This window comes from Pristiophorus japonicus, chromosome 7, assembly GCF_044704955.1.
Source record: "Pristiophorus japonicus isolate sPriJap1 chromosome 7, sPriJap1.hap1, whole genome shotgun sequence".
Lineage (NCBI taxonomy): Eukaryota > Metazoa > Chordata > Chondrichthyes > Pristiophoridae > Pristiophorus > Pristiophorus japonicus.
In genome coordinates, this window is record NC_091983.1 from 170,629,430 (window position 1) to 170,656,886 (window position 27,457).

The 27,457-nt window shown below is 43.9% G+C and overlaps 1 protein-coding gene across 6 annotated transcripts in view; it reads left to right on the plus strand.

The window, feature by feature from the left end:
* Positions 1-27,457, plus strand: part of ube3d (ubiquitin protein ligase E3D) — a 225,409-nt gene that overhangs the window by 141,212 nt on the left and 56,740 nt on the right. For all 6 annotated transcript variants that reach the window (XM_070884528.1, XM_070884524.1, XM_070884526.1 and 3 more), the window contains one exon: positions 5,883-6,021. In XM_070884528.1, coding sequence (XP_070740629.1) covers positions 5,883-6,021 — 139 coding nt within the window. The remainder of the gene's footprint in view (positions 1-5,882; positions 6,022-27,457) is intronic.

Consider the following 27,457-nt stretch of genomic DNA (forward strand, 5'->3'; position numbering starts at 1 on the left):
TTAGGAACTGTCGTTCCAAACAATTTGATCTATACCCTGAGTGCGCATTGTGAAAATTCCTTGCTGGTACTGTGTCAGTACAAAATGAACGAAATAGCAATATAAATCAATTGACTTTATGAAGAATTATATATGTGTGCAGTGTTTTCTCAGATCTAGACCTTGGGGCTGAAATTGCTCCTTCCCTTAAGGCCTGTTACCACCGGAAATCGGCGGCCGCGCTGCGGAGTGGAATGGCCGTCAACTTTTCTTGGAATGGCCGTTGACTTTTCGTGGATTGCCCTGCCATGGTTTTCTGGTGGTGAGCATACCACACCGCTTCCCCCCCACTTCTGCGCTGCAGCCGCGGCCAACACTCCTAAGTGCGCCATCAGAGCACGCACCGCTGAGGTCCTGGGCCGGAAGCCACATTCCACTCGAGAAATCTCCGGCTGCTCGACGGTGCCAAGAGTAGGTTTTTTTGTTGGTGCCTAGTTCCTGATGCACACCGCCAGCATTCTTTAAAGGTGTGTTGGTTTTTGGTGCATTTGTGTCGGCGACCTTTTCACCGTCTTTGAGAACCAGTGCGAGGATACTGCACTGCGCGATTGTTTGAGAGTGTTGGAGGCTCCTCCACCTGCACAACATGGAGCCCACATCGAGGAGGCTGGGCTTGGGGAGTGGTTGGAAATGGGGGCAGCGCTGGCAGGCCAACGCCTCCTGCACATGGTGCATGCCGCCGAGACACGCAGGAGAAGGCGGTGCCTAGTCCAATGGCTGCAGAGCCAGCGAGCAAGGGCCCCAGCAATCATGGCGGACCAGCAGGGAGACAGCGACAGAGGTGAGGCCAGAGAGCTGTCACAGGAAGGCCCTCAGCAAGGGCATCCCCTCAGGAGGTGACTGAGTACGTGGACCCCCCACACCAGATACTGGGCCAGCAGGACAGGAGGCAGACTGCAGCAGAGGCAGATGCAGGGCAGAAGCAGCCTGCAGAGGTGGAGGACCAAGCAGACCAGCAGGGAGAAGCCAATGAGGCAGAACAGGGAGCAAGATGGCTGCACAGACATGGAGGCAGAAGGCCATATCGACAAAGGGTCTTCCGTCACCAATTCTCGTACCGGGACCTGACTGATGATCAGTGCTTGCGCAGACTACGATTCCGCAAGGACGTAGTGACGGAGCTCTGCAATCTCCTGCAGCGAGACTTGGAGCCACAAACACGGGTGAGGACAGGCCTGAGCGTGGCATCCAAGGTTACAGTCGCCCTGAACTTTTATGTCACTGGGTCCTTCCAAGCTTCCACTGCAGACATCTCCAACATCTCGCAGTTTTCAGCCCATACATCCATACGGGAGATGACATGCTTTCTATAGAAGGAGAGCTGATTACATCTCCTTCCCTATGAGCAAGGACAAGCAGTTGGAGCGGCGAACTGGATTCCTGCACATTGTGGGCTTCCCCAGGGTCCAGGGGGTTATTAATTGCAACCATGTTGGTCTGAGGGCACCCCAACATACCCCCGAACAATTCCGAAACAGTAAAGGATAGCAATCCCCCAATGTTCAACTGGTTTACGACCACAACTGCAAAATTATGCAAGTGGATGCCCGGTTTCCTGCCAGCAGCCACGGTTCATTCGTACTGCGGCAGACCGGTGTGCCAGGCCTCTTCACTGGGCCGAATCAAGATTGCGGCTGGCTTCTCGGTGACCAGGGATGCGCACTGAACAATTGACTCATGACTCCTCTTTGCAACCCTAGAACGGCTGCGCAGCACGTCTATAATGACAATCTCTTGGCCACCAGCACCATCATCGAGCACACAATTGGGATTCTGAAGCAGAGGTTCCATTGCCTTGACCGCGCAGGGAGTGTGCTGCAGGACTCGCCTGAATGTGTCTCCATATTCGTGGCAGTGTGCTGCATGTTCCACAACCTGGCTATCATGAGGGCACAGCCATTGGAGGAAGAGGCAGCAGTGCCACCTGTGGAGGAGGAGGAGTATCTGGAAGCGCATGACGAGGAGAACGAGCAGGAGGAGCAGGATGCGGGTGGGCAACTACGCAGGAGGTGGCGTTGCCATCGTGACCCTGCATGGGAAGCACAAAGCCGTCTCATGGTTCATATAACTGAATGCCCAGTTGGAGCTGTATCTGGCCATGTCCATGGGCCAACCTGTGAGCCCTCTCGCACATCATTCCCGTACAGTTAAACGAGAGACCTATTCAGAAATTTCCAAAACAAAATAAAGATTTATTACACCCCAAACAATGGATGCACAAAACATGATCAATTATCACCCTTGTGCCGCCGTTATTGAGCCTGAGTGTTGATTTTACCGCCAGGCGTTAGGTGCAGGCTCAAACTGCCAAATTCAGTTTTTACACCCAGAGATGAGTGAGCAGCGCTAAAAATTAACGTTGCACACTCATCCTCGGGCGGGAGCTCAGGAGGCCGACTGAATTTCACAAAGGGAGGCTGCCGCCATGCTAGCTTAAAAAAAAAAGGGAATAAAGAAAAAAAACCCTCAAACCTCTCCGACCAACACACAAATTTCCCCACTGTTACAACCAATGAAAAGAGGATGAAATAACTAAAGAAAAAAACTTACCTTGATCTCTGGGCGAATACGCCCGAGCTCCATGATGTTCCCTCCACTTTTCCCAGGTAGCCTTGCCGTTAGGCGTCCGTGCAAAGCAAATATTGTGGGACTGCGCTTAACACTGACGGTAGACCTTTGCCGCTCGTTAGCCGCCTAGCTCCGATGCTAACGGATGGCGTTATAAAGGGAATTTCAACCCCTAAATGTTTGGCCAAACCTTTGTGGTGTTAAACATTTCTGTCTGTAAGTTAAGACATGAAATAACCATCTTGTTACTTTTTTTTAACAGCATCTATCCCATTTAAAACAATACTTGGATTTGCTACTTTTTCTTTATCTTGTCCTTATTGAAATTGCATAATAATAGTTCCACTAATTTAGAATGGGAATTGTTAATTTAAAATAAGTTGCTTAATCTAATACCCCTTGTTGAATTGTAGAACTGTTGAAAACTTTGATTAGAAACTCCAGGAATTAATTAACCTATTTAATCTTTTCCAATAGGACGACATGACCTTTCTAATCAGACCTGACGCAGATTTGGATTAAAAGCCAACCAATTACTTGGGTGTTGCAGCTTCAGATAGTGTTAAAAGATGTAAATTGAAAGAGAATTTAAATGACCCCTTTCAAAATGTACAGGGAGCAAAATTAAACCTTGACATCATTGTGCCTTATATAGAGTTACATAAATTTCTAATAGCAACTTTTGATGTGTATATCATAAGTTCTCATGAAAGATGGAATTTAATCTGAATGGTTCTGCTTCCCACAGATGAATATAAATTAAGTCATTTAATGGACCATATTTCACTCCTCTTAGGAAATGTAGAACCTGTTCATTAATTATTTGTACAGGTATAATACTCCTTGAGAAAATATGCAACAGGGTGATAGTTGACTCTTATCCAGATCGTTTGATTGGGAAGGTCATTTTTTTCAGCTGCACCTGGATATTTTGGAACTTGCCCTTCCTTGTAGAATCACTCTATTTGAAACCCAAGAATAAAATTGTTTTATACACTTTATATCATCAGCTGTATCATCAAGGAAAGTGAAACTTGCCACTGCATTAAAAGTTTAGAATTGTGGTACTGGATGCATCAGTGGATCACTGATACACAAAACGTTCAATAATTGGCCCTGAAATCCCACGGGCATTCGACTCAATTCTAGAGAAAAGATGCGCATTTAACTTTTTGAGACTGCGCCCACCAGAGATCCCGGTCCTGAGGCCTCCTCTTCCTGCGCATTGGAGCGCGTGCACATCTGGACGGACATCGAGCTGGAGCTGGAGCCACATGGCACTGGGCAAGGTATAGTATTTTCTCATTCATAATAATGGGAACTCCGTAAGTAGGAGTTCTCATTATTATGATTGAGAAACACCCCCCCCCCCCCCCCCCCCCAACACCAAAACACCAATAAAATATAGGGAAAAAAATCACATATTTAACTTTAATTTAAATTAAAGTTAATAAATGTCTTAGAAAAAATATATATTTTTCCGATTTTTAAAACACAGTTTTTTAATTACGGTTTAAAATAAACTTACCTTAGTGGCAGGGACACTTTAAAAATTTTTATTTTTATATGTTTTTGTATGTTTTAATACTCTTACCAGGCGCAAGAGTTTTAAGGACATTTGCAGGATAACAGATGGGCAAATAGTGCAACCTTGCCCATGCGAATGTCCTGGTTGCCGAGATGCGTGCGATCTGTCGAGCCAGAACTTGACAGATCGGAAAAGCTGGATTTTGGCACATGCGCGCCGAAAACCAGCTTTTGCGATGCCTCCCTGGGTCCATACATACTCCGTGTGCACCCGGGGAGGCCGGGATTTCAGGGCCTATAGTATTTAAAAGGGAAATTTACTGAGAAAAATGTCTTAAAGCAAAAGGGACCACAATCGTTTTCAAAGCAATCCTATTTTCCTGTACTTCAACTGATCCACCCCTTAACTAGATGGGAGGAAAGAGAGAACGATTTCAAAATACATTTACAGCTGATACAAAATCAAAATACTGCGGATGCTGGAGATCTGAAATAGAAACAGAAAATGCTGGAAATACTCAGCAGGTCAGGCAGTATCTGTGGAGAGAGAAAAAGTTAACGTTTCAGGTCGATAACCTTTTGTCAGAACATTTATAGCTGATATTTCTTTTATTGGATTCAAACAAAATAAAGAGGAGCAACATAGTCAATTGGAGAACGGGATGAATGTTTTGGTCACCTTTTATACTGCAGTTCCTTTTATTTAAAAAAAACATTCCTTCTAAGGAACTGCGGGATTTTTTTTTCTACAATAAAGGCACTATATTGTGTGCAGGTTCTTTTCAATAGTGTCTCCAGTATTATGAGCAGTAGCGTTTGTTATTTTGAGCACAGGTTGAATCTTTCTGGTCCGGGCTCTCTGGTCCAGAAACATCTGTGGTTCGGCATTAGTTTGCAGAACTGCTCCTTTGTGTGGGTGGCGAAATACCTAAAAAGCGAAATACATGAGGCAAGCCAAGCTGCAAGATTGGTTCAAGATAGCCCAGGAGAGTGGTGAACAGCACTCTACAAGTACCGTTAAGCCTAGGCTAGGTGTATGCTTATGTAGGGTGCATCGGTACAGTCATATACTGACCTCCTGTGGAAAATTTGCCGGTTCGGCACCAGTCAGGTCCCGAGGGTGCCGGACCAGAGAGGTCCAACCTGTACTGTTTTGTTTATGAACTTGTAGCAATGTCTGGAATTTGATGCTTCATTAGTTGTACAAGAGTTGAAAACTGGCAGTCTGGCTTTCCTACTTCTGTTCCAGTCCGCTTCCCTAAGCATTAACCTCACTCCCCTAAGATGGAGCATGCATGTGTGTGTTTGTTTGGGGCTCAGGAGGGAACAAGTGCAGAGGCGTTGGGTTGCAGCTGTGCTTCATTACACAGTGATTCAAGGGTTTCATATAACAAGAAAATGTGAAACTGAAATTAACTGTAGACTCAAATTAGTTTCAATAATCGTGTACAGGGGCACCAGTGGGATTTTTTTTAATTGAAGTTTTTCAGCATGCATGTACAAATTAATTTGGTGTCATCCAAATGGGTGAAATTACTGCACACTATCCTTCCGATGCCCATGGACAAATCATTGTTCAGGATTCGCACCGGGATTCTTTTTCTCCTACCTTTTGTCCCTCTGTTGCCCTATGACAGGAAAGGTTTTTCAAGATTGCCTTTTGTTCAGTCCTTTTATTATAGTTTTAATTAGTAGTTCCTTGAAAGTTTCTATATTCTGGCTTTTTAAAGGAGCTTTTCTATTTTCAGAGTACAAGAGAAGTGGGAGAAGAATATTGGTGTGCACTGCATGACCCTTCCAGCGAACACCTGTCTGGAGTTGTTACTCATACTAGCTTCCTCGACTGCCTCTCTCCCTCCATCACTGCAGAGCATGAACTCCTTCAAGGTATTGCTTTTCTACGTGTAGAGAAATAATTTGTGTTGTGGAAAATAAAGGTGTCAGAGGTTGGGCTATCCTAATGGCTCGGTGATTGCATGTGTACTGCCTGTGTGCTCCTGAGCCATATAGATCAAAAAGTTCCTAGGTTCAGGTTCAGGCTCAATTCTGTGCTAAATTTAGCTGATCTTGAGTGAGGCAGCAGTAGCTGCTAAAATTTCCTCCATGCCTCTGTGTTAATCATAGAAGAAAGGAGTCTTGCTTCTCATCGCAATTGACCCCTGCTGCAAAGTATGCACGTGTGGATGTTAAGTGGGGGGCAGAGTCAGCCTTGGCAGTCATACTCTCCGTGGTTGAATGTCATTGAGGCATTTGCTGGCCAGGTTATGTGAGCAAGCTAGCAGAAGCACTTTATTGTTTGTGGGCCATTACCCCAGCATGAAGCACTCCCTTAAGGAAGGGGAAGGGGAAGGGGGACAAGGGTGGTGAGAAACATGGTGGGAGTTGAGAAAAACTTGCAAAAGCAGTGCTTGAATGAGCTTAATACTTGCTGCTTTAAATGATTATCAAACACTTCCTGTAATTGCTACTTGCAGGCAACAACAACTTATATTTAGTGCCCTTAATATACTAGAACATCCCAAGGTACTTCACAGGTGCCTTATCAAACACAATTTGGCACTGAGCCACATAAGATAGTGGGACAGGTGCCCAAAAACTTAGTCAAAGAGGTAGGTATTAAGGAGCACCTTTAAAGGAGGAGAGAGGGAGAGGCGTAGAGGCTTGAGAAGGGAATTCCAGAACTTAGGGCCTAGGCTGTATATTAGTTATATTAAGAATCTAAATGAAATCCCTGTCAAACTGCACTGGAGATAGAAACTTTCCCAAATTGCCACAGCAGTTACCGTAAAGGAAAGCATTATGCTAGTCAGTAATTGGCTTTGCACATTTACTTCTTAGCATTGTTCCTGGCCACTCAGATGTTGCACATTACCTCATCCATTGCTGTGCCGAGAGGAAAGCCATCCCAAAAGGGTAATGGTGCCATATGCATGCTGTATAACTAACTGCATCTTTAGCAACTGATAGATTTATTTTCAGTTGCTATCAAAAGGATAGCCAGTCAGCTATAATTTATTTTATCTACAATTGGAGCAAACGGATCCTTTTCCTTTCAAGAGAACTTTAATATCAACATTTAAAAGCATCTCTCCCGCCCACCTAGTGGTAGCATCTGATAGTGTCATGATCAATGGAACTACTGCTGTGCTTTTCAACCTTTTAAAAAATATATATATCTGAACCTCGATTCTACACCATGTTTCTGTATGCAGTAGATGAACTAGATAGCTGTACAACTTCATCTTCACTGACATTGCTTCCTGAAAACTGGAAATTTGCAAAGTAGGTATGTTTTTGTACTGATTAATTGGGAGATTTGATTGCTGTATTGAAGCATATATAGCTTCCTTTGTGATTACACTAATAATATCGCTAGCCATTGATTTGTACGTCTCCCACTTTCCTTATTAAGGAAGAGAAATGGGAAACTCAACTTTGGGTGGCAAAATAATAACAGAATCATGAAAATTTCAGCAGAGCAGGAATCTGCTAGTGCTAGGTCCACATTTGAGCTATTGTACATCTCTGGTGCAGTACTGAGGAAGCTCTGCACTGTTGGGAGGTGCTGTCTTTCAGATGAGACGTTAAACCAAAGCCCCGTCTGACCCCTCAGGTGCACCTAAAAGATCCCATGGCTCTATTTCGAAGAAGAGCACGGGAGTTTCCCCCTGCCAATATCTTGGTTAATATTTATCCCTCAACCAACATCACCAAAACACATTATCTGGTATTATTACTTTGTTGTTTGTGGAAACTTGCCGTGCACAAATTGCAGCTCGTTTCCTACATTACAACAGTGACAACACCTCAAAAGTTCTTCATTGGTGGTAAAGCGCTTTGGAACGTCCTGAGGTCGTGAAAGGCACTATATAAATGCAAATTCATTTGTGCTTTAATACCATTTTCCTGCTCTTTCCCCATACCCTTTTATATTTTTCCTTTGGGTTTTTATTTAGATTTGTTTTGAATGCTACAATCAACTTGACTTCAACAGTTATTTTTGATGGTACATTCCATATTCTAATCGCCATTTGTGTGGAAATAAGTTTTTTTCTAATCTCTTTGTTACCAATTCACATGACAATGAAAACATTGCTACAGTCCCCACCACTTACACCGCCCTCACCTATATTGGGCAAATACTGACCATTTGCCATTACCAGGATTGGCAATTGTAAAGGTGCTGCTTGAACCGTATTAAACACGCCGACTATTTAGGGCAGTTGAAGCAGCTCTTCGACCTTAGTTAAAGCGCGATTAACTATCATTAAATCCATTCAGGTGGCCCCGCTGCCTTCAGTCTCGCCTCCGTGGCCTCTAGAATTCCTGCGATTGCTGCTTACAAACGATTACCTGCTGTAGTGGTGAAACTGACAGACTAGATCACTGCACTCTTTAGCCTCGAATTAGAGAACTTCTTTAGCATAACGAGTGCCCTCACTCGGAGTAGCAGATACTCTCACCAACAGTAATTAATGTTACATTAATTAGCTAATTTAAAAAGAAACCTGGAAGATTTTTGGTTATGATTGAAATTTAAGGGGTGAAATTCCCCTGTGCCCCGATTGGGGGCGGTAACCGACTCGGGGGGGCAGGACTTCCTGCACCCGGTGGAGAAGTCCCACCCTGGCCGTGAAATTGCGGTTATCGCCCCTCACAGGAAGTGGGCCGCGATCTCGCACGCTCCACTTCCTGTTGGGGCGGGTTCCGAGGTGCATTGGTCAAATGTTTCAACGCCCCTCCCCTTCAGTTAAAGGGGAGAGACGCTGCGCACTCTGCCGAGCCTCTGATGGCCTCCACTGGGCCACCAGGGCGGCGTGGTGCCAAGGCTGCACGATGGCGGCCCGGACCATGCAACAGTGGAAGAAGTCGGGCCAACGGGTGAGTTGGCCAAACTGGCAGGAATAGCGGCGCAGGGTGCTCTCGACCTCCCCTTTAATTTCCGCTGGCGCTGACGCCACTCGCGAGGCACTGGCCAATATCCGCCGCGGGGTAGAAAAGGGTTGGCTCGCGGCACTAAGGAGTCGCCGTGCACGATGATGATGTCATCGCCGGTTGTACGGTGGCCCGGGGTGCTACCGGCAGGGCGCAGTGCTACCATAGTAGTGCCTCCGCTAACTCACGCGCAATTTAGTGGGAGCCGGTAGCGCCCCTCCCCCCAGGCGAAAACTGTTTTGCGCCATATTAGCACCACCCCGCCCCCTGCCCCCCCGGTGGCCCTAACACCTCGACGCCGCGGCATCACTAAACAAGGATATTTTAACCCCTTAGAGTTAAAGGCAAAGCACAGATGCACATACTGTAAGAAGGGTGGGAGGAGTCTCGTGTGGAGCATAAACACAGGCATAGACCAGTTGGACTGAATGGCTTGTTTCTGTGCTGTAAATTCTATGTACTATGTAATCAAATATTCTACCTCGCTCAATGTATATTTTACTGTACCAGAAAACGTAACCAGGCTTCAATGGCAGGTAAGTAATGTTTGAATGATTTTTGTATCATAAGCAAACTTCTTAATCATCAACTTCTGTAATACTGTGAGTTTTAATTTTTGGGACAAGTCTACTATTTGGCACTGATCAAACACCTGTTTAAAAATCTAAATGTGCCAAGTCACTGGAATCCCTTTGTCTATAAATAGTATGATTTCCCAGAATAATTTGATTAAATTAGTCGACCATGACCTGCTTTTTACAAATGTGTGTTGACTCCCTGATTAGCCCATATCTCTCTCAGCGTTTACTAATATTATCTCGTAGCAATTTTTCCACCATTGATGTGAGGTTAACTAGTCTATAATTACCTGACCTAACCCTGTCCTGAATAGGTATGTAACATTTATCATCCTCTCGCTCATTGACGCAGTTCCTGTTCTCCAAAGAATTTTGATAAATTATGGTAAGTGTCTTTGTTATCACTAACCAATTTTCTGGATTGATGACCATCTGAGGCTGATGACAGCATTATGACTCATTAAACCTTTAATACAGTTTCCTTTTTGCATCAATTAGTGGTTTCTCCACATATTCCTCTGGTATTATGCAGTCCTCCTTTCACTTTCCTTTTGAAGAGCGGGGGAGTTCTCTCCAGTGTTTGGCCAATATTTATCCCTCAAGCAACATCACTAAAAAAAATAGATTATCTAGTCATTATTTCATTACTGTTTGTTAGGACCTTTCTTTCTATCTTTGTGCCTATCTCTGTGTCTATGTCTGTCTGTCCATTTTTTTTAATGTATCTTTAGGCTGCAGCTGGAGTATTTTGTTCAATTCTGGACACCACACTTTAGGAAGGATGTGAAGGCCTTGGAGAGGGTGCAGAGAAGACTTACTAGAATGGTACCAGGGATGAGGCACTTCAGTTATGTGCAGAGACTGGAGAAGCTGGGAATGTTCTCTGTAGAGCAGACAAGGTTAAGGGGAGATTTAATAGAAGTGTTTAAAATGTTGAGGGGTTTTGAGTATGTAGGGAAAAGCTGTTTCCACTGGCAGGAGGGTCAGTAACCAGAGGTCACAGATTTAAGGTAATTGGCAAAAGAATAAGAGGGAAGATGAGAATTTTTTTATGCAGCGAGTTGTTAGGATCTGGAATGCACTGCCTGAAAGGGTGGTGGAAGTAGATTCAATAATAACTTTCATAAAGGAATTGAATAAATACTTGAAAAGAAAAAAAATTACAGGTCTGTGGGGAAAGAGCAGGGGAGTGCAACTAATTGGATAGCTCTTTCAAAGAGTTGGCACAGGCTCGATGGGTCGAATGGCCTCCTACTGTTCTGTATAATTCTATGAATGACAAAATAAGGAAAGCATAGACAAATGAGTATTGAAGACAACTATTTTCAGTCATCGCCAAAGTAGTGGAATGGATGTGGTCTACTGATTTTTTTATATATATGTGGGAGTGTATATATTCGATTTTTTTTCTTACACTTGTTCCACTTTAGCTGAGTTTTGCTAATTGACTACAGACAATGTCTTGAACCTCGAGAATTTCATATTAACATAAAAATGAATCCTCAAGTTTGAATAGCAGTTTGTGCTGGGTTCGCTGATCTCAGTAGGGGATATATTTGGCCTTGGGCACCACAGTTTACTCCAGCACCTCTGACCCAGAGAGGGGGAAAAGAAATCACCAAATTTCTTGTTCTTGACTGTTATCCAGCAACTCCCTCAGAAATTGTGCATATGTAGACAATGTGCGAGAATAAGAAGTAGAAGAGCCGTTAGGGGAGAGGTGAGGAGAAAATTGTAGGGAAAAAAGTAACTCTGATGTATGCACCAAACATATTTTGGTCTGTATGGATCAGTATCACATGGGAAGTGTATTTACTCACTGAGCCATCAGGGGACCACTTGGTTTACCTGTTTCAAATGTTATCTTCATGCAATTCATCAGTACAAGTAGTTAGTACAGGTACAAGTATGAAGCTCTGTCTGAATTACTGATTTCAATTCTGGATGAGAACGGAATAGAAAACTGAGATAAAACCAACGAAGTGAACTGTTTACTATTCCTTATGTCTGCCAAAATATCATATCATTTTACATCAAAATTGTTTTTAATTCTGTTTCTCCCGGTATTATTCAAATTTAATATCACAACTTCAAATTTAGTTTATTATGCAGTTGAGGAAAATATGAATCATGACAGAATCTATTTTGTTCCTCACTACAGGAGCACAAAGTGAATGTACTTTGGTGCGGCTCATGTTCTTAAGTAACAAGCTATAACAAAATTAAAGGATTATTTAAAGCAAAAGTAATCATCTGTTTTAAAAAAAAATTCTGGCACTACAGCTAAATTATTTCTTTGTGTTTCCAAAATCTGTCATAAAACTCTTAGGGATCAAGTTTCGGACCCCTGCTAGAACGACACACATCGGAGAGGCCCGCCTAATTGGTAGAACAAAAATTGCGCCGAATGCGTACCTCGCGATTCTCCGATATCTGTAGACCCGTTTCCAGCTCGGTGCGACGCAGCAGGAGCTGCTGGGGGGCGGAGCTACAGTCCTGTGCCAAAAACAGTGCCGGCAGCTGCACGCGTGCACAGTAGCTCCTGGCCCTCCCAGCGCGTCCTGTCTCCGAACGACGACCTTATCCCTGGCCGAAGGGACGTTGCCCCAATCCCGGGTCAAGTGACCTGACACCTCTTACCTCGTTGGGGGCGGGGCCCACCCTGAAGTCCTCGGCGGCGGCGCGGCTTCTCGGTGCGGGCGGTGGCGGGGCCTGCCCGGCATCTCGCTGGGTGCGGGCCTCGCCCGAAGTGTCGTCAGTGGCGGCGGGGCCTGCCTGCCCGGCATCTCGCTGGGTGCGGGCCTCGCCCGAAGTCCTGGGTGGCGGCTGGGCCTGCCCGACTGGCATCTCCTGGGGGGGCCCGTCCCAGCACGTTGTTGGAGGGCTCCTGATGCTGCAGTAGGTGAGTATAACTTAATTTTTTATTTATTGATTGATTTTTTATTATTTTTTTCTTTTTTCTTTTTACATTTTTTTTGTTTGATTTATTGGTTGATTTATTGATTTATTTATCATTTATTATTGATGGCTCTTTATTTGTAAAAGTGAAGTGTTTAATATTGTAAACTTCCCTCCCCCCCCCCCCAATCTCTCGTTCCTTACGCCTAATTTATAAGTGTCGGCAAGGTTCTTCTGAGCGTACAAAAATCTACACTTACTCCATTCTAAGTTAGTTTGGAGTAAGTTTTCGCTGCCTAAACTTGCAAAACAGGTGTAAGTGGCTGGACAGGCCCCTTTTGGAAAAAAAAAAATCTATTCTAAAATGAAACTATTCTAGCTCACTAGAACTGGAGCAAACTAAATGCCGAGAATTGCAATTTCTAGGATGCTCCATTCTAAACTAGTTGCTCCAAAAAAATAGGAGCAACTCAGGCCGAAACTTGAGCCCTTAGAAGGGTAATCGCAATACCATAAAGGACAAAGCTTCAGCCTCCAACATCTATTTAATAGAGAGTAAAATATCACAACACCCATTTTGGTAGCAGTAATTTTTTTGTAAATCTATAATTTGACTTAATTATCCATGTATGAATAATGACCTTACTTTCACACGTAGCAGATACAGTAAATCATTCCGTTGGGTTTTGGTGGTGATAATGCAGCAGTGAGTGCTGTCCCTTTGCTACAATGAATGCTTTTTTAACTCTTTACTTACTCTTTCATCACAGCAATTTTTAATTGTAGTGATTTAAAAAAAATAATGAATGATTAAAAGAACAGTAATACCTGATTACTTTTGCAAGTAGAATATAGGTGAGGAAGCTTTGATCCCACATGTGTGCTGAGTTAACTGATGTCAGTTGGGGCAGTAGTTGGGGGAATTTTCATTGGCTTCAGCACCCATGGACTATGGAGGGGGCAAAAAAATTAGCCGAAGTTTTCAGCTCCTGACTGCTGTCTAACAGCTGCTGGAAAGTACCCTTGTATGAACATTGCGTGCGAACAGGGTTGCATTTGACTCTGATGCCTAGATCTGTCGAATAAACCCCCAACGCTCACCTAGGCTCGCATATAAAGACTAGTCGTTTTGGTGAGGCTATGAAATCCCAGAAAGGTTCAGCACATTCATAGGTAGAGAAAATTGGGGCAAGAAAACAATCGCCTGAAACCACAGAGGTATGTATTGTCTAATTTCATCCTTGACCACATGTGGATCCCATGATTTTCCTCCATCAAGTCTTTTGGGTTTTTTTCTGCCACAGCCTTCTCTGTGATTGAAGCCAAGTCCCCAATGTCAGTCGAGTGGTCCTATTAATCTGTCAGAGAGCTGAGGGAAATGTTACAAAATGTAACGGAGATCCACTGCAGTACCTTTGACAAATATAATGAAGCATAAGCAGGGCCTAGCACCCCCTCAATACTTGCATACATACACACTAGTGAGCTTTCTCTCAAGATCTACTAAAGAATTTGGTGAGAATTATGTATGTCTATCCTACCATTTGAATTGGATGGTTATGAATCTCCTTACTTGTTTATATGTAGATCTTCTGATTGTGGGTTTTATTTTTCCCTGAATTTGGATCAGAAACATCAGGTGAAATCAAAAGTGCACAACTATGTGCTCTCTAGGTCACAAAATCCAGTAGAATGTTAATAATCAGAAAACTCTGGACTTGGGTGTTAAATTTTGACTGATAACGCTGCAGTGAAGCGTTTTGGGACGTTTTTCTACATTAAAGGCGCTCTATAAATGCAAGTTGTTAATCAGCAAACCAATCTTGGAAGGAACAGATAAAATACAATGTGTAGTTAACATTCTTCTCAAAGCTTAAAACGAGTTGTTATGCATCATCAGCTGTGTCCTCAGCATCTCCTCACATGCATCATCCCAGGACTGAGGTGTGCTGATATTGACATGTTTAATCTTGATTTTTAATTTCCTCTTTTTGGGTGGAGTAGAGTATTTATCCTGCTTAACAATAAAATTTGACCTTTTATATAAAAGTCACTGACTGGAGCCCTTTTGACAAATAAATCTTAAAAGTAAAGCTTGATGCATTTCTTCTGTTGATATACCAGAAGACTGAGAAATGATTAGTCTTATCAGCAATTAAATTGTTTCCTAAGTTTGCATACAAGAAGAACAAACATAAAATACAACTTTTGCATCAAATTTTATGATGAAATCAAGCAAGGCCTTTGTACTGTATCTGTTGTGTAAGCAGCGAAGATTAATTCATGCCTCTAATTAATGCCAGAATTGCTTTCTAATAGTTGCATTGCACCATTAATGGTTCTTATGCTCTCTCACTGCCCTATCCTGGCCACTATGCTAGCTGATGCTGTCAGGCACTATCCCTTTCCCCTTCAAGTCTGCTGTTATCACTCCACCAACCCATCTGTCCTTTCAAATTATCATCCCATCCCAAACACCTTTTCCACAAGATCCTTGAATATGTTGTCGCCTCCCATCTCCGTGCTCAGCTGTCCTGAAACTCACAGTTCAAATCCCAACAGTCTGGTTGTCGCTCCTTTCTAGTTGTGATTGTGGTAGTTTATCTGTCCTTGTCTTCCTGGACCTATCTGCGACATTTGACACAATTGATCATGTCATCTTCTCCAGTGATTTATTTTTCCTTCCCCACACTGTCACTCTCCAAAGGATCTATTCTTGACCCCTTCCTCCTCTTCATCTACAATGATACCTCTTGGTGAGATCATCTATAAGTACGATGTTAGCTGCCTTTAGTAATGCTGATCATGCCCAACTCCATCTCTCCACTGCTTCCCTCAATTGCCTCGTGCTGTGGACTGCTAGTTTGACAGTAAATCCTTTTCCAAGGAAATGATCTGGAGCCCCCAAAGACTGGGTTACACAGGTTGCCAAGGTGATACTCCATGGAATTTCGGGGTAGGTACCCTGGGTAAGCCCCTCTCCAAAGGTGGATAGGCACTGGATGTTCTGGCTGCATGGGGCAGGTGGGTGCTAGAGAAGTTTTACTCAAAATTAGGACTCATGGGGGTAATATATTAGCATGGATTGAGGATTAGTTAATGGACAGAAAACAGAGAATAGGAATAAAAGGGACTTTTACGGGTTGGTAGGCTGTAACTAATGGAGTGCCGCAAGGATCGGTGCTTGGGCCCCAGCTATTCACAATCTATATCAATGATTTGGATGAGGGGACCAAATGTAATATATCCAAGTTTGCTGATGATACAAAACTAGGTGGGAATGTAAGCTGTGAGGAGGATGCAAAGAGGCTTTAAGGGGTTATATACAGGTTGACTGAGTGGGCAAGAACATGGCAAATGGAATACAATGTGGGGAAGTGTGAAGTTAGCCATTTTGGTAGGAAAAACAAAAAGCAGAATATTTTTTGGATGCTGAGAGACTGGGAAATGTTTGCACTCAGAGGGACCTGGGTGTCCTTGTACATGAATCACAGAAAGTTAACATGCAGATACTGCAAGCAATTAGGAAAGCAAATGGTATGTTAGCTTGTGTTACAAAAAGATTTGAATATAAGAGTAAAGAAGTCTTACTACAATTATACAGGGAATTGGTGAGGCCACATCTGGAGTAATGTGTATAGTTCTGATTTCCCTACCCAAGGAAAGATATACTTGCCTAAGGGGGAGTGCCCCATGAGGAGAGATTGAGTAAACTCAGCCTACATTCCTTCGAGTTTAGAAGAATGAGAGGCGATCTAATTGAAACATATAAAATTCTTAAGGGGCTTCACAGAGTAAATGCTGAGAAAATGTTTCCCCTGGCTGGGGAATCTAGAACATGGGGTCACAGTCTCGGAATAACGGGTAGACCATTTAGGACTGAGATGAGAAATTTCTTCACTCAAAGAGTTGTGAATCTTTGGAATTTTCTACCCCAGAGGGCTGTGGGGGCTAGGTCTTTGAGTATATTCAAGACAGAGGTCGATACATTTTGGGGAACAAAGGGAATTAAGGAATATGGGAATAGTGAGGGAAGGTGGCATTGAGGTAGAAGATCAGTCATGATATTGAATGGCAGAGCAGGCAAGAAGGGCCAAATGGCCTATTCCTGCTCCTATTACTTATGTTCTTATGTGTATTTAATGGCACGGGTGCCTGCCAGTCTCATGCAGATTATGTGCCCTTCTGATCCGGCAGCCAACTCTTCCGCCACATCTCCTTTCTCCTCCTGGCTCGCTGTCCATTTTCAATGCCCAACTACAAAATACTTTGGAACAGTTTTTGTGCTAAAGTCACTAGATAAATTCAAGTTGTTGTCAGGCCCTACTGTTGCAGAATACTAATAGGTTAACATTGAGAAGTCCTGTAGGAAGACATACTTAAAAAAAATAATCACGGCACTAATGCAGTATAAGGGTACATTTACACTGTTCTTATCTCTGTTGTCTGTCTTTCTCCTTTCTAACACTTGTTAATCATCTTTTTTGTGCCCCAGACCCAGTCATATCTGCAAGCTCCCCCCAATCGGCTCCGTTATTCCTCTTGTCAATCATTGTAACATCACCTGCCTGCTTGTTCGTGTACCCAGTATCTCTGTTTCTCATTGTGCTAGCTGCTTTCTTTGCACGAACTTGATTTTGCATTCTTCTGCCCTGCCTTTGTAGTTTTGGTCTCCTGTCAGCTCTTGCTGTCTCCTCCGTGCTGATTCAACTTCAGCCGACTGCACTGCAGGATTAATATCAGAGATGGACCTGGTTTCTTTTCAGCAAATCTGTGACTTATTACTAAGTTCTATTACATTTTGAAAAGTACTTTTTTTCCCCCTCTCGTCAAGGTGGGCACATTGTCAATAAGTTGTACCTCTTAAAATAAAAAGGTACATCTTGTGTACCAAAAATACCTAACAACTTTTTAATTCACTTCGGTTCAAATGGCACTCTGGTAAATCGAAGTGGATATAAATAATAAATGAATATAAAGGACCTTTCAAGTCGCTTATTATTTGAATTCTAGAAATAGAACAGTCAGTGAAGATAAGACCTCGTAACAGTGTTATAATCCATTTGAACAATCTTCATTCCAGCTCAAGGTGGAGATTATTTGGCATTGTAAAATATGAGATGGTGCAAGATTACAAAACCATCAAAACTTTCCTCAATTTGTTTTCCTACAGTTTTCTCTCTTCCTATTATGCTGTCCTTAAAATGTTGAATGGTTCCATGGGTGCCTTCCACCCTCAGTATTTTACCCTAGTGGCCATTCCTCATATGCCAGTTTGGGCAGTGAGTGTCAGCATGTATTTCCAACGCAGGGAGCCCACTCCTGTCCTCGCCTGATGATTGCACATGCATATCAAGCAGGGGTCACTGGGTAGCAATCAAGAGCTAGAACCCTGAATGATTTCCTCACTTGCCCCCCAAATTCACTGGCACTGAGATTAAATCGAGTGCCTCCACTGCTGTTTTTGCTGAGTGTGGTTAACTGAACGCAGACCAGTGATTGAACCTAGAAACTGGTCATTATAATTCATTAATCACCTGGAGAAATCTGCTGAGTCAGTGGAATTTAGCCAAACCTATTTCAGAGTTGGGATCGCACATTCGGTCTTGATACTAGGGTTCAGCTCAGTTAGGCTAGGAGGTAGGTGATGAGGGGATTTTGGTATCTGAGGATGAGTATATCTGGTTAGGCATGAGTGCATCATAGAAATTTACAGCACGGAAGGAAGGAGGCCATTTTGGCCCATCGTGTCCATGCCGGCCGACCAAGAGCTATCCAGCCTAATCCCATTTTCCAGCTCTTAGAAACATAGAAAATAGGTGCAGAAGTAGGCCATTCGGCCCTTTGAGCCTGCACCGTCATTCAATGAGTTCATGGCTAAACATACAACCTCAGTACCCCATTCCTGCTTTCTCACCATACCCCTTGGTCCATAGCCCTGTAGGTTACGGCACTTTAAGTGTGTAGTGTATGGAGAAAGAGTCAGACTGAACACTGCGAGCTCAAAGTAAAGTGTGACCGTAGTCTTTTATTGCAGGTCTCCAGAGTGCCTCTCCAACCTGTGAAGCACTCTTAAATACCTGTGCTCCCAAGGGATTATGGGATCCCATGGGACTCCAAGGAATGAGCCCTCTGGTGGCTGTGCAGAGTAAATACAAGTTCACACATATAACAACATTCCCCCCCCAAAGTCAATAGTGTAACTATTTACAGTGTGAATTGATCTGGGGCCCTTCTTGCCCTGGTTGATCGTCTCGCTGTGAAAGCTGGTGTTGTTGAATCATTTGTTGGGCCCTCGCTGGGCTGCTGTTCAGCTGGCCTTGCTGGACTGCCTGGTGTGTTGGGCCCTGTAGGGCTGCTGTGGATGATGGGTTTTGCTTCGTGGTCACCCGTGGTGCCGGTTGCCACTGGCCTGTGTGTTGGGGGATCTAAAAAGGTAGGGTCCAAGATGGGTTGCTCAGGGCAGTCCGTGAATCTGAGTTTGATTTGGTCCAAGTGTTTCCGGTGAATGAGTCCATTTGAAAGTTTGACCCGAAACACCCTGCTCCCCTCTTTGGCCACGACAGTGCCAGGAAGCCACTTGGGATCTTGTCCATAATTTAATACAAATACAGGATCATTAACTTCAATCTCGCGTGACACATTTGCGCTATCATTGTATGCACTTTGTTGAAGCTGCCTGCTCTCTACCTGTTCATGTAGATCAGGGTGAACTAACAAGAGCCTTGTCTTAAGTGCTCTTTTCATGAGTAGTTCAGCAGGTGGGATCCCAGTGAGTGAGTGTGGTCCCATGCGGTAGCTAAGCAGGACTCGGGATAGGCAAATCTGCAGTGAGCCTTCAGTTACCCTCTTCAAGCCTTGCTTGATGGTTTGCACTGCTCTCTCTGCCTGACCATTGGATGCTGGTTTAAACAGGGCAGATGTGACATGTTTGATCCCGTTACGGGTCATGAATTCTTTGAACTCAGCACTGGTAAAACATGGCCCGTTGTCACTCACCAGGACATTGGGTAAGCCGTGTGTAGCAAACACGGCCCGCAGGCTTTCAGTGGCAGCAGCGGACGTGCTAGCCGACATTATCTCACATTCAATCCACTTGGAGTACGCTTCTACAAACACAAGGAACATTTTACCCAAGAATGGGCCTGCATAGTCGACGGGTACTCTAGACCACGATTTGGAGGGCCAAGACCATAAACTTAGCGGCGCCTTCCTGGGTACATTGCTTAACTGCGAACATGTATTACATCTGTGAACGCAGGACTCTTAAGTCCGCATCAATACCGGGCCACCACACGTGGGATCTGTCTATCACTTTCAACATTATGATGCCTAGGTGGGTACTGTGAAGGTCATTGATGAAGGTGTCTCTGCCCTTTTTGGGGACCACTACTCGATTGCCCCACAGAAAGCAGTCTACCTATATAGACATTTCACCTTTGTGCCGCTGGAACGGCTTTATCTCGTCCTGCATTTTCACTGGAACACTGGACCAGCTCCAGTAAAGCACACAGCTTTTGACTAGAGATAATAAGGGGTCCTGGCTTGTCCAGGTTTTGATCTGCCAGGCAGTGACGGGTGATTGCTCACTCTCAAATGCTTCCATAACCATGGCTAGATCTGTGGGCTGCGCCATTTCCACCCCCGTGGTGGCCAATGGCAGCCTACTGAGAGCATCGGCGCAGTTTTCTGGGCCTGGCCTGTGGCGGATGGCGTAGTTGTATGCGGACAATGTGAGCGGCCATCTCTGAAAGCGGCCCGATGCGTTGGTATTTATCCCTTTACTCTCGGAAAACAGGGATATAAGTGGCTTATGGTCAGTTTCCAATTCGAATTTTAGCCCAAACAGGTATTGATGCATTTTGTTTACCCCATAGACACACGCTAACGCTTCTTTTTCAATCATGCTGTAGGCTCTCTCAGCCTTAGCCAGACTCCTGGATGCATAAGCAACTGGTTGCAGTTTCCTGAAATCATTAGCTTGTTGCAATACACACCTGACGCCATATGACGACGCATCACATGCTTAGTACCAAATGCTTACATGGATCATACAACACAAGCAATTTGTTTGAGTATAACAATTTTCTCGCTTTTACAAAGGCATTTTCTTGGCTTTTGCCCCAAACCCATTCGCCCCCTTTTCGTAGTAAGACGTAGTGGTTCGAGCAGGGTGCTGAGATCCGGTAAGAAGTTACCAAAGTAGTTCAAGAGTCCCAGAAACGACCGCAGCTCCATCACGTTCTGTGGCTTCAGTGCGTTCTTGATTGCCTCCGTCTTCGCATTGGTCTCGTCCGCCGCAATCCTCCTCCCTAGGAACTCCACTTCAGTCGCCAGGAAAACGCACTTCGAGCGTTTTAACCTGAGCCCCACACGGTTGAGTCGACTAAGAACCTCCTCCAGGTTCTGCAGGTGCTCGACTGTGTTCCGACCTGTGACCAAGATGTCGTCCTGGAAGACCACGGTGTGTGGGACCGACTTCAGTAAACTTTCCATGTTTCTCTGGAATATCACCGCTGCTGATCGGATTCCAAACGGGCATCTGTTATAAACAAAAAGACCTTTGTGCGTGTTGATTCAGGTGAGGGCCTTCGATGATACCTCCAGTTCCTGCATCATGCAGGCTGAAGCCAGATCCAGCTTCGTGAACGTCTTTCCTTCCGCCAGCATTGCAAAGAGGCCGTCGGCCTTTGGTAGTGGGTATTGGTCCTGCAGGGTGAAACGATTGATAGTTATTTTGTAATCGCCACAGATTCTGACGGTGCCATCTCCCTTGAGGACTGGGACAATGGGACTGGCCCACTCGCTGAACTCGATCGCTGAAATGATGCCCTCTCATTGCAGCCAGTCTAGCTTGATCTCTACTCTTTATCTCATCATGTACGGTACTGCTCTCGCCTTGTGATGGATGGATCGCGCCCCCAGAATTAGGTGGATCTGCACTTTTACTCTTTGGAATTTCCCAATGCCTGATTCGAAGGGAATTTGTTTATGACCTGGGCACATGAAGTGTCGTCAGTGGGCGATAGCACTCGGACGTCATCCCAGTTCCAGCGTATCTTTCCCAGCCAGCTCCTGCCGAGCAGCGTTTGACCATCGCCCGGTACCACCCAGAATGGTAGCTTGTGCACCGCTCCATCTAGGAGACCTTTACAATAGCACTGCCGATTATGTGAACTGGAGTTAAGACTGGCCTTGAGGCCTTGTTGCACCATAATCTTTTGAAAGTCTTTTTGCCCATGATGGACTGGCTTTCGCCCGTGTCCAACTCCATTGACACCGGGAGTCCATTTAGTTCAACATTCAGCATTATCGGGAGACAATTCGTGGTGAAGGTGTGCATCCCATGTACCTCTGCCTCCTTTATCTGAGGCTCTGGTTCGTCGTGATCCTCCGTGGATCTGTCCTCCTCTGCTACATGGTGGTTTTGCAGGTTTAACAGGCTTAGCTGGTCGCCTGCACACTCGTTGGAGGTGTCCCATTGTTCCACAGTTCTTGCAAACGTATCCTTTGAATCGGCATGAATGGAAACGATGATCACCCCTGCAGTGCCAACAAGGTGTTAATGGCCTTGCAGTCATCACTCTTGATGCTGGACTCTGAGACATCTGCAGACGTGTAGCTGCAGGTATGTGTGACCTGCACTGTACATTACAATTCGAAAACAACATCACTTTGTTCACAGTACTTGTAGCAGCACTTGTGTGCTGAGAGATTTGCTTCATATTGTCACTGGTGCAATGAACGCCTGGGCTATCGCTATGGCCTTACTCAAGATTGGGATCTCTACAGTCAAAAGTTTGCGAAGTATGGTTTCGTGGCCAATGCCATTGCGAAAAAGTCTCTGAGCATGTGCTCTAAATGTCCTTAAAATTCGCAATGTCCTGCAAGACATCTCAGCTCAGCGACATAACTCGCCACTTCCTGGCCTTCAGACCTTTTGTAGGTGTAGAACCAGTACCCCGCCATCAGAACGCTTTCCTTCAGGTTAAAATGCTCTCGGACCAGTGTGCACAAATCATCGTATGATTTTTCCGTGGGTTTCGCTGGCGTGAGCAGATTCTTCATGAGGCCATACATTGGTGCCCCACAGACAGTGAGGAGGATCGCTCTACATTTGGCAGCGCTCTCTTCCATATCTAGCTCGTTGGCCACGAAGTATTGGTCGAGTCGCTCCACAAAAGTTTCCCAATCATCTCCATCTGAAAATTTCTCCAGGATGCCCACTATTTTCTGCATCTTTGGGTTCACTATCTGTATCTCGTCGCCAGTTGTAGTGTATGGAGAAAGAGTCAGACTGAACACTGTGAGCTCAAAGTAAAGTGTGACAGTCTTTTATTGCAGGTCTCCAGAGTGCCTCTCCAACCTGTGACGCCGCCTTAAATACCTGTGCTCCCAAGGGATTATGGAATCCCTTGGGACTCCGGGGAATGAGCCTTCTGGTGCCTGTACAGAGTAAATACAAGTCCACATATATAACACAGTGCGCATCCAAGTATTTTTTAAATGTGCCGATGGTTTCTGTCTCTACCACCCTTTCAGGCAGTGAGTTTCAGACCCCCCACCACCCTTTGGATGAATAAATTTCCCCTCCTATCTCCTCTAAACCTCCTCCCAGTTACTTTAATTCATTGTCCTCTAGTTGTTGAGCCCTCTGCCAAGGGAAACAGGTCCTTCCTATCCACTCTATCCAGGCCCCTCATAATTTTATACACCTCAATCTGGTCTCCTCTCAGCCTTCTCTGTTCCAAAGAAAATAGAACCAGCATCTCCAATCTTTCCTCATAGCCAAAATTCTCCAGTCCAGGCAACATTCTTGTAAATCTCCTCTGCACCCTTTCCTGTAATGTGGTGACCAGAACTATACACAGTACTCCAGCTGCGGCCTAACTAGTGTTTTATACAGTTCAAGCATAACCTCCCTGCTCTTGTATTCCATGCCTCAACTAATAAAGCAAGTATTCCATATGCCTTCTTAACTACCTTATCTATCTCTCCTGCTACCTTTAGGGATCTGTGGATCTGCACTCCAAGGTCCCTTTGTTCCTCTACACTTTTCAGTGACATACCATTTAATGTGTATTCCCTTGCCTTGTTAGACCTCCCCAAATGCATTTCCCCTCACTTATCTGGATTGAATTCCATTTGCCACTGTTCTGCCCACCTGACCAGTACATTGATATCTTCCTGCAATCCGTAGCTTTCTTCATTGTCAACCACACAGCCAATTTTAGTGTCATCTGCAAACTTCTTAATCATACCTCCAACATTCAAATCCAAGTCATTGATACAAGTGTATACCACATGAGCGATACAGTCCAGGAATGCCCCAGGTTTGATTTCCGGTTTGTGCTGAGTTGGTAAATCATACATGGGCTGGTGTAGAAGTGCTAATTAGAAAGGGAAATTGGCCAGGTTCTTGTTCACTATTTAAAGCCCCTTCGTCTAAAGGGTTTATGTATGTTGGGTGAGGACAGCATTGGACGTGACTGTGCTGCCCTCCCTAGTTGAATAGCCTGCCAACAATCATTGTGCTGGCGTATGCATGAAGGATGGCCACTTTGGCAGTCATATAGCAGGATATTAATGGTTTCATAAGCCGGGTAAAAAGAACTGGACACGTAAGGGCTAATTTTCCAACGTGTGCTCTTGGTGGGGAAGGCTCACTGCTGCGAGTGTCGAGATTCACCGATATAATGAGATTGTAGCAGATTACACAATGGACCGTTGATATTCGTCCTTCTGCACTGAACCCTTATCTGTTGATACACAGAACTGCATCTTGTTATTAAAACATTTCCTGCCTCAGCTGGAACTGTTTAAATTATTCAATGGATTATCTGTCCCTATTTTTTGTGCTCATTAGCTGAGTTTTTTTACTGTTTTAAGTACAGTTATTTATCAGAATTTGACTACCTACATTGCACCGCAGTGAAGGATGGGACACGGCTCTGGGAAGGTATTCCGAGTATATGACCTATTTCAGCACCTTGATAGTTGAGCTCCATTCATCAGCAGTCTAGTAAATGACACCCTCTATTTCAGACAGATTATATTTTTAGTTGTACTTGAATAGGATTTTAAATTACACATATTACCCAGTACATACATAATTCATAATTCATTTTTACAGACATACTTTTATCATGACATGTATAGTAATATGGTAGAAATTTGTGAACTTCAGTAAGCTCTTATTAACCTGAATTAATTTGATTTCTGTAATAACCTTCCTCTTTCATTTTGGCTACCAAGAATGCTGTAACTGTTCAAAGTACCAATTTAAAAAGTGCATGCAAAAGGTTCAAGGAGACAGCTCATGTATAGCATTCACCATCACACTAAAGATAAGCATTGAAACAAAAAGTCTTGTTTTTAAGTTAGCATTGTGTGCTTCTAAAAGCAAGGGGGTAATTGCAGTAACCTTGCTCCCTCCCGTACATTGTTAACTCTCTAGTTCAGTTACTGCAGCAGAACTGATCAGGCTCTCTCAATAAGGTGCAGCAAATTTGAAATGAAGATGGAAACAGCAATATATGACTCCTGTGATTAAAAATGGAATTTTTGTCCATGGTTTCTAATGTTTTCACTTGATTTTCTAAATGTTTTCATCCAGAAGGTGGTGGGGGTCTGGATCTCACTGCCTGAATGGGTGGTAGAGGCAGAAATTCTCATTGCATTTAAAGAGTACTTGGATATGCACTTGAAGTGCTGAAACCGTTAAGATTATGGACCAAGAGCTGGAAAGTGGGATTAGGCTGGATAGCTCATTTTGGCCAGCACAGACACGATGGGCCTCCAGTGCTGTAAATTTCTATGATTCTATGAACAGCTTTAAACATCACTCTCAAAATGGAGGTCACACTTTTATTAAAAGTTAACATGTTTGCTCTGAAATGCTGCACTCCATGCTGGTCAGATGGCAATTCCCCCTCGCCCCGTTTATTTCAATAGACAGGAATCCTTTGTTTCTGGGTTCTTTTCCTCCTCATTTTTCCTTTACTTGCTTCTAATTTTTCTCTTGCTTTCTTTGTTCTTTTCCTTCTCTCGCTCTCTCTTCTAACAGTGAATCTGTGATCACATAGCTAATTGCAAGGTAGGAATTTCTTTTTCAATCACAGATTAAGGAAGAGAGTGGGGACTTACTATGGTTCCTCTTCAGTGGTGGGCTAGATCCGGCACACTTGCAAACTGGATTAACGTGAGGAGGACACAAAACTGTAAAGGGATATAGATAGGCTAAGTGAGTGGGCAAAAATTTGGCAGATGGAGTATAATGTTGGAAAATGTGAGGTTATCCACTTTAGCAGAAAAAATAGAAAAGCAAATTATAAGTTAAATGAAGAAAAATTGCAAAATGCTGCAGTGCAGAGGGATCGGGGGGTCCTTGTGCATGAAACACAAAAAGTTAGTATGCAGGTACAGCAAATAATCAGGAAGGTAAATGGAATGTTGACCTTTATTGCAAGGAGGATAGAATATAAAAGCAGAGAAGTCCTGCTACAACTGTACAGGGTATTGGTGAGGCCACACCTGGAGTACTGCGTACAGTTTTGGTCTCTGTATTTAAGGAAGGATATACTTGCATTGGAGGCTGTTCAGAGAAGGTTCACTAGGTTGATTCTGGAGATGAGGCGGTTGACATGAAGATAGGTTAAGTAGGTTGGGCTTGTACTCATTGGAGTTCAGAAGAATGAGAGGTGATCTTATCAAAACATCTAAGATAATGAGGGGGCTCGACAAGGTGGATGCAGAGAGAATATTTCCACTCATAGGGAAAACTAAAACTAGGGGACATTGTCTCAGAATAAGGGGCTGCCCATTTAAAACTGAGATGAGGAGGAATTTCTTCTCTGAGGGTTGTAAATCTATGGAATTCTCTGCCCCAGAGAACTGTGGAGGTTGGGTCATTGAATGTATTTAAGGCGGAGATAGACAGAATTTTGAGCGATAAGGGAATAAAGGGTTATGGGGAATGGGCAGGGAAGTGGAACTGAGTCCATGATCAGATAAGCCATGATCTTATTGAATGGTGGAGCAGGCTCGAGGGGCCTGGTGGCCTACTACTCCTCCTATTTCTAATGTTCATATGTTCTGTTCTAGACAGTCTGTAATAGGGAACAGCATCATATTGTGGAGCTGACTTCATAACATTACCCTTTGTTTTGTCTGTCCAATATTACTTCAAAATTTTGGTGTGACAAAATAAGATTTCTTTTAGCCCTTCAGCCTTTTTGTGTTCAGTTTAACAAAAAACAAATGGATGACTAAGCAGCCTAGTTTGTATGTTCTGAGCTTTAATTTCCATGCTGTATTTTAAACTAGTTTTTGACTGAGCAGAAGCCTGTAGTTTGTGATTTATGCAGGTACCAATGGCATAGTCTTTACTTAACATAAATCAAAAGCTGTATTTTAAGAGCATTAAATGAGGCAATACCTGCATATGGAATTTGATAACAAAACTAGGTCAGTTTTGTTCTCTTCCCTGCGTCATCCCTAAATTCGGCAGGTACGCTGGTAACTTTATATAACTTTTGTTGAAGGATCAATTCTTGACTGAGAATAAACTGCACCAGTATGCTGTTTTTAAATTGACTATGGTTTGCTTGAATCAAGTTCCTTCCGGTGGTACTATGATTTGCCAGTAACCGTCATCATCATTTTGAATTTGTTGTTCTCCAATTCTTATAATCAACTTTTTTAATTTTAAAGTTAAGATGCAGCTTATCATAAGTGATAATCTGGAAAAACTAGCAAGAGTTCACCAATGGTTTCAAATAAGTTGAGACAACCTTCAAAAGTTTGCATGTGGACTAAGCATATGGAAATTAAAAACTGGAATTCCCATCAACGGTGTTGTTTGCCATCGTATGGAATATATAAAAGTGCCAACCTCTGAAGTTTGTATCCTC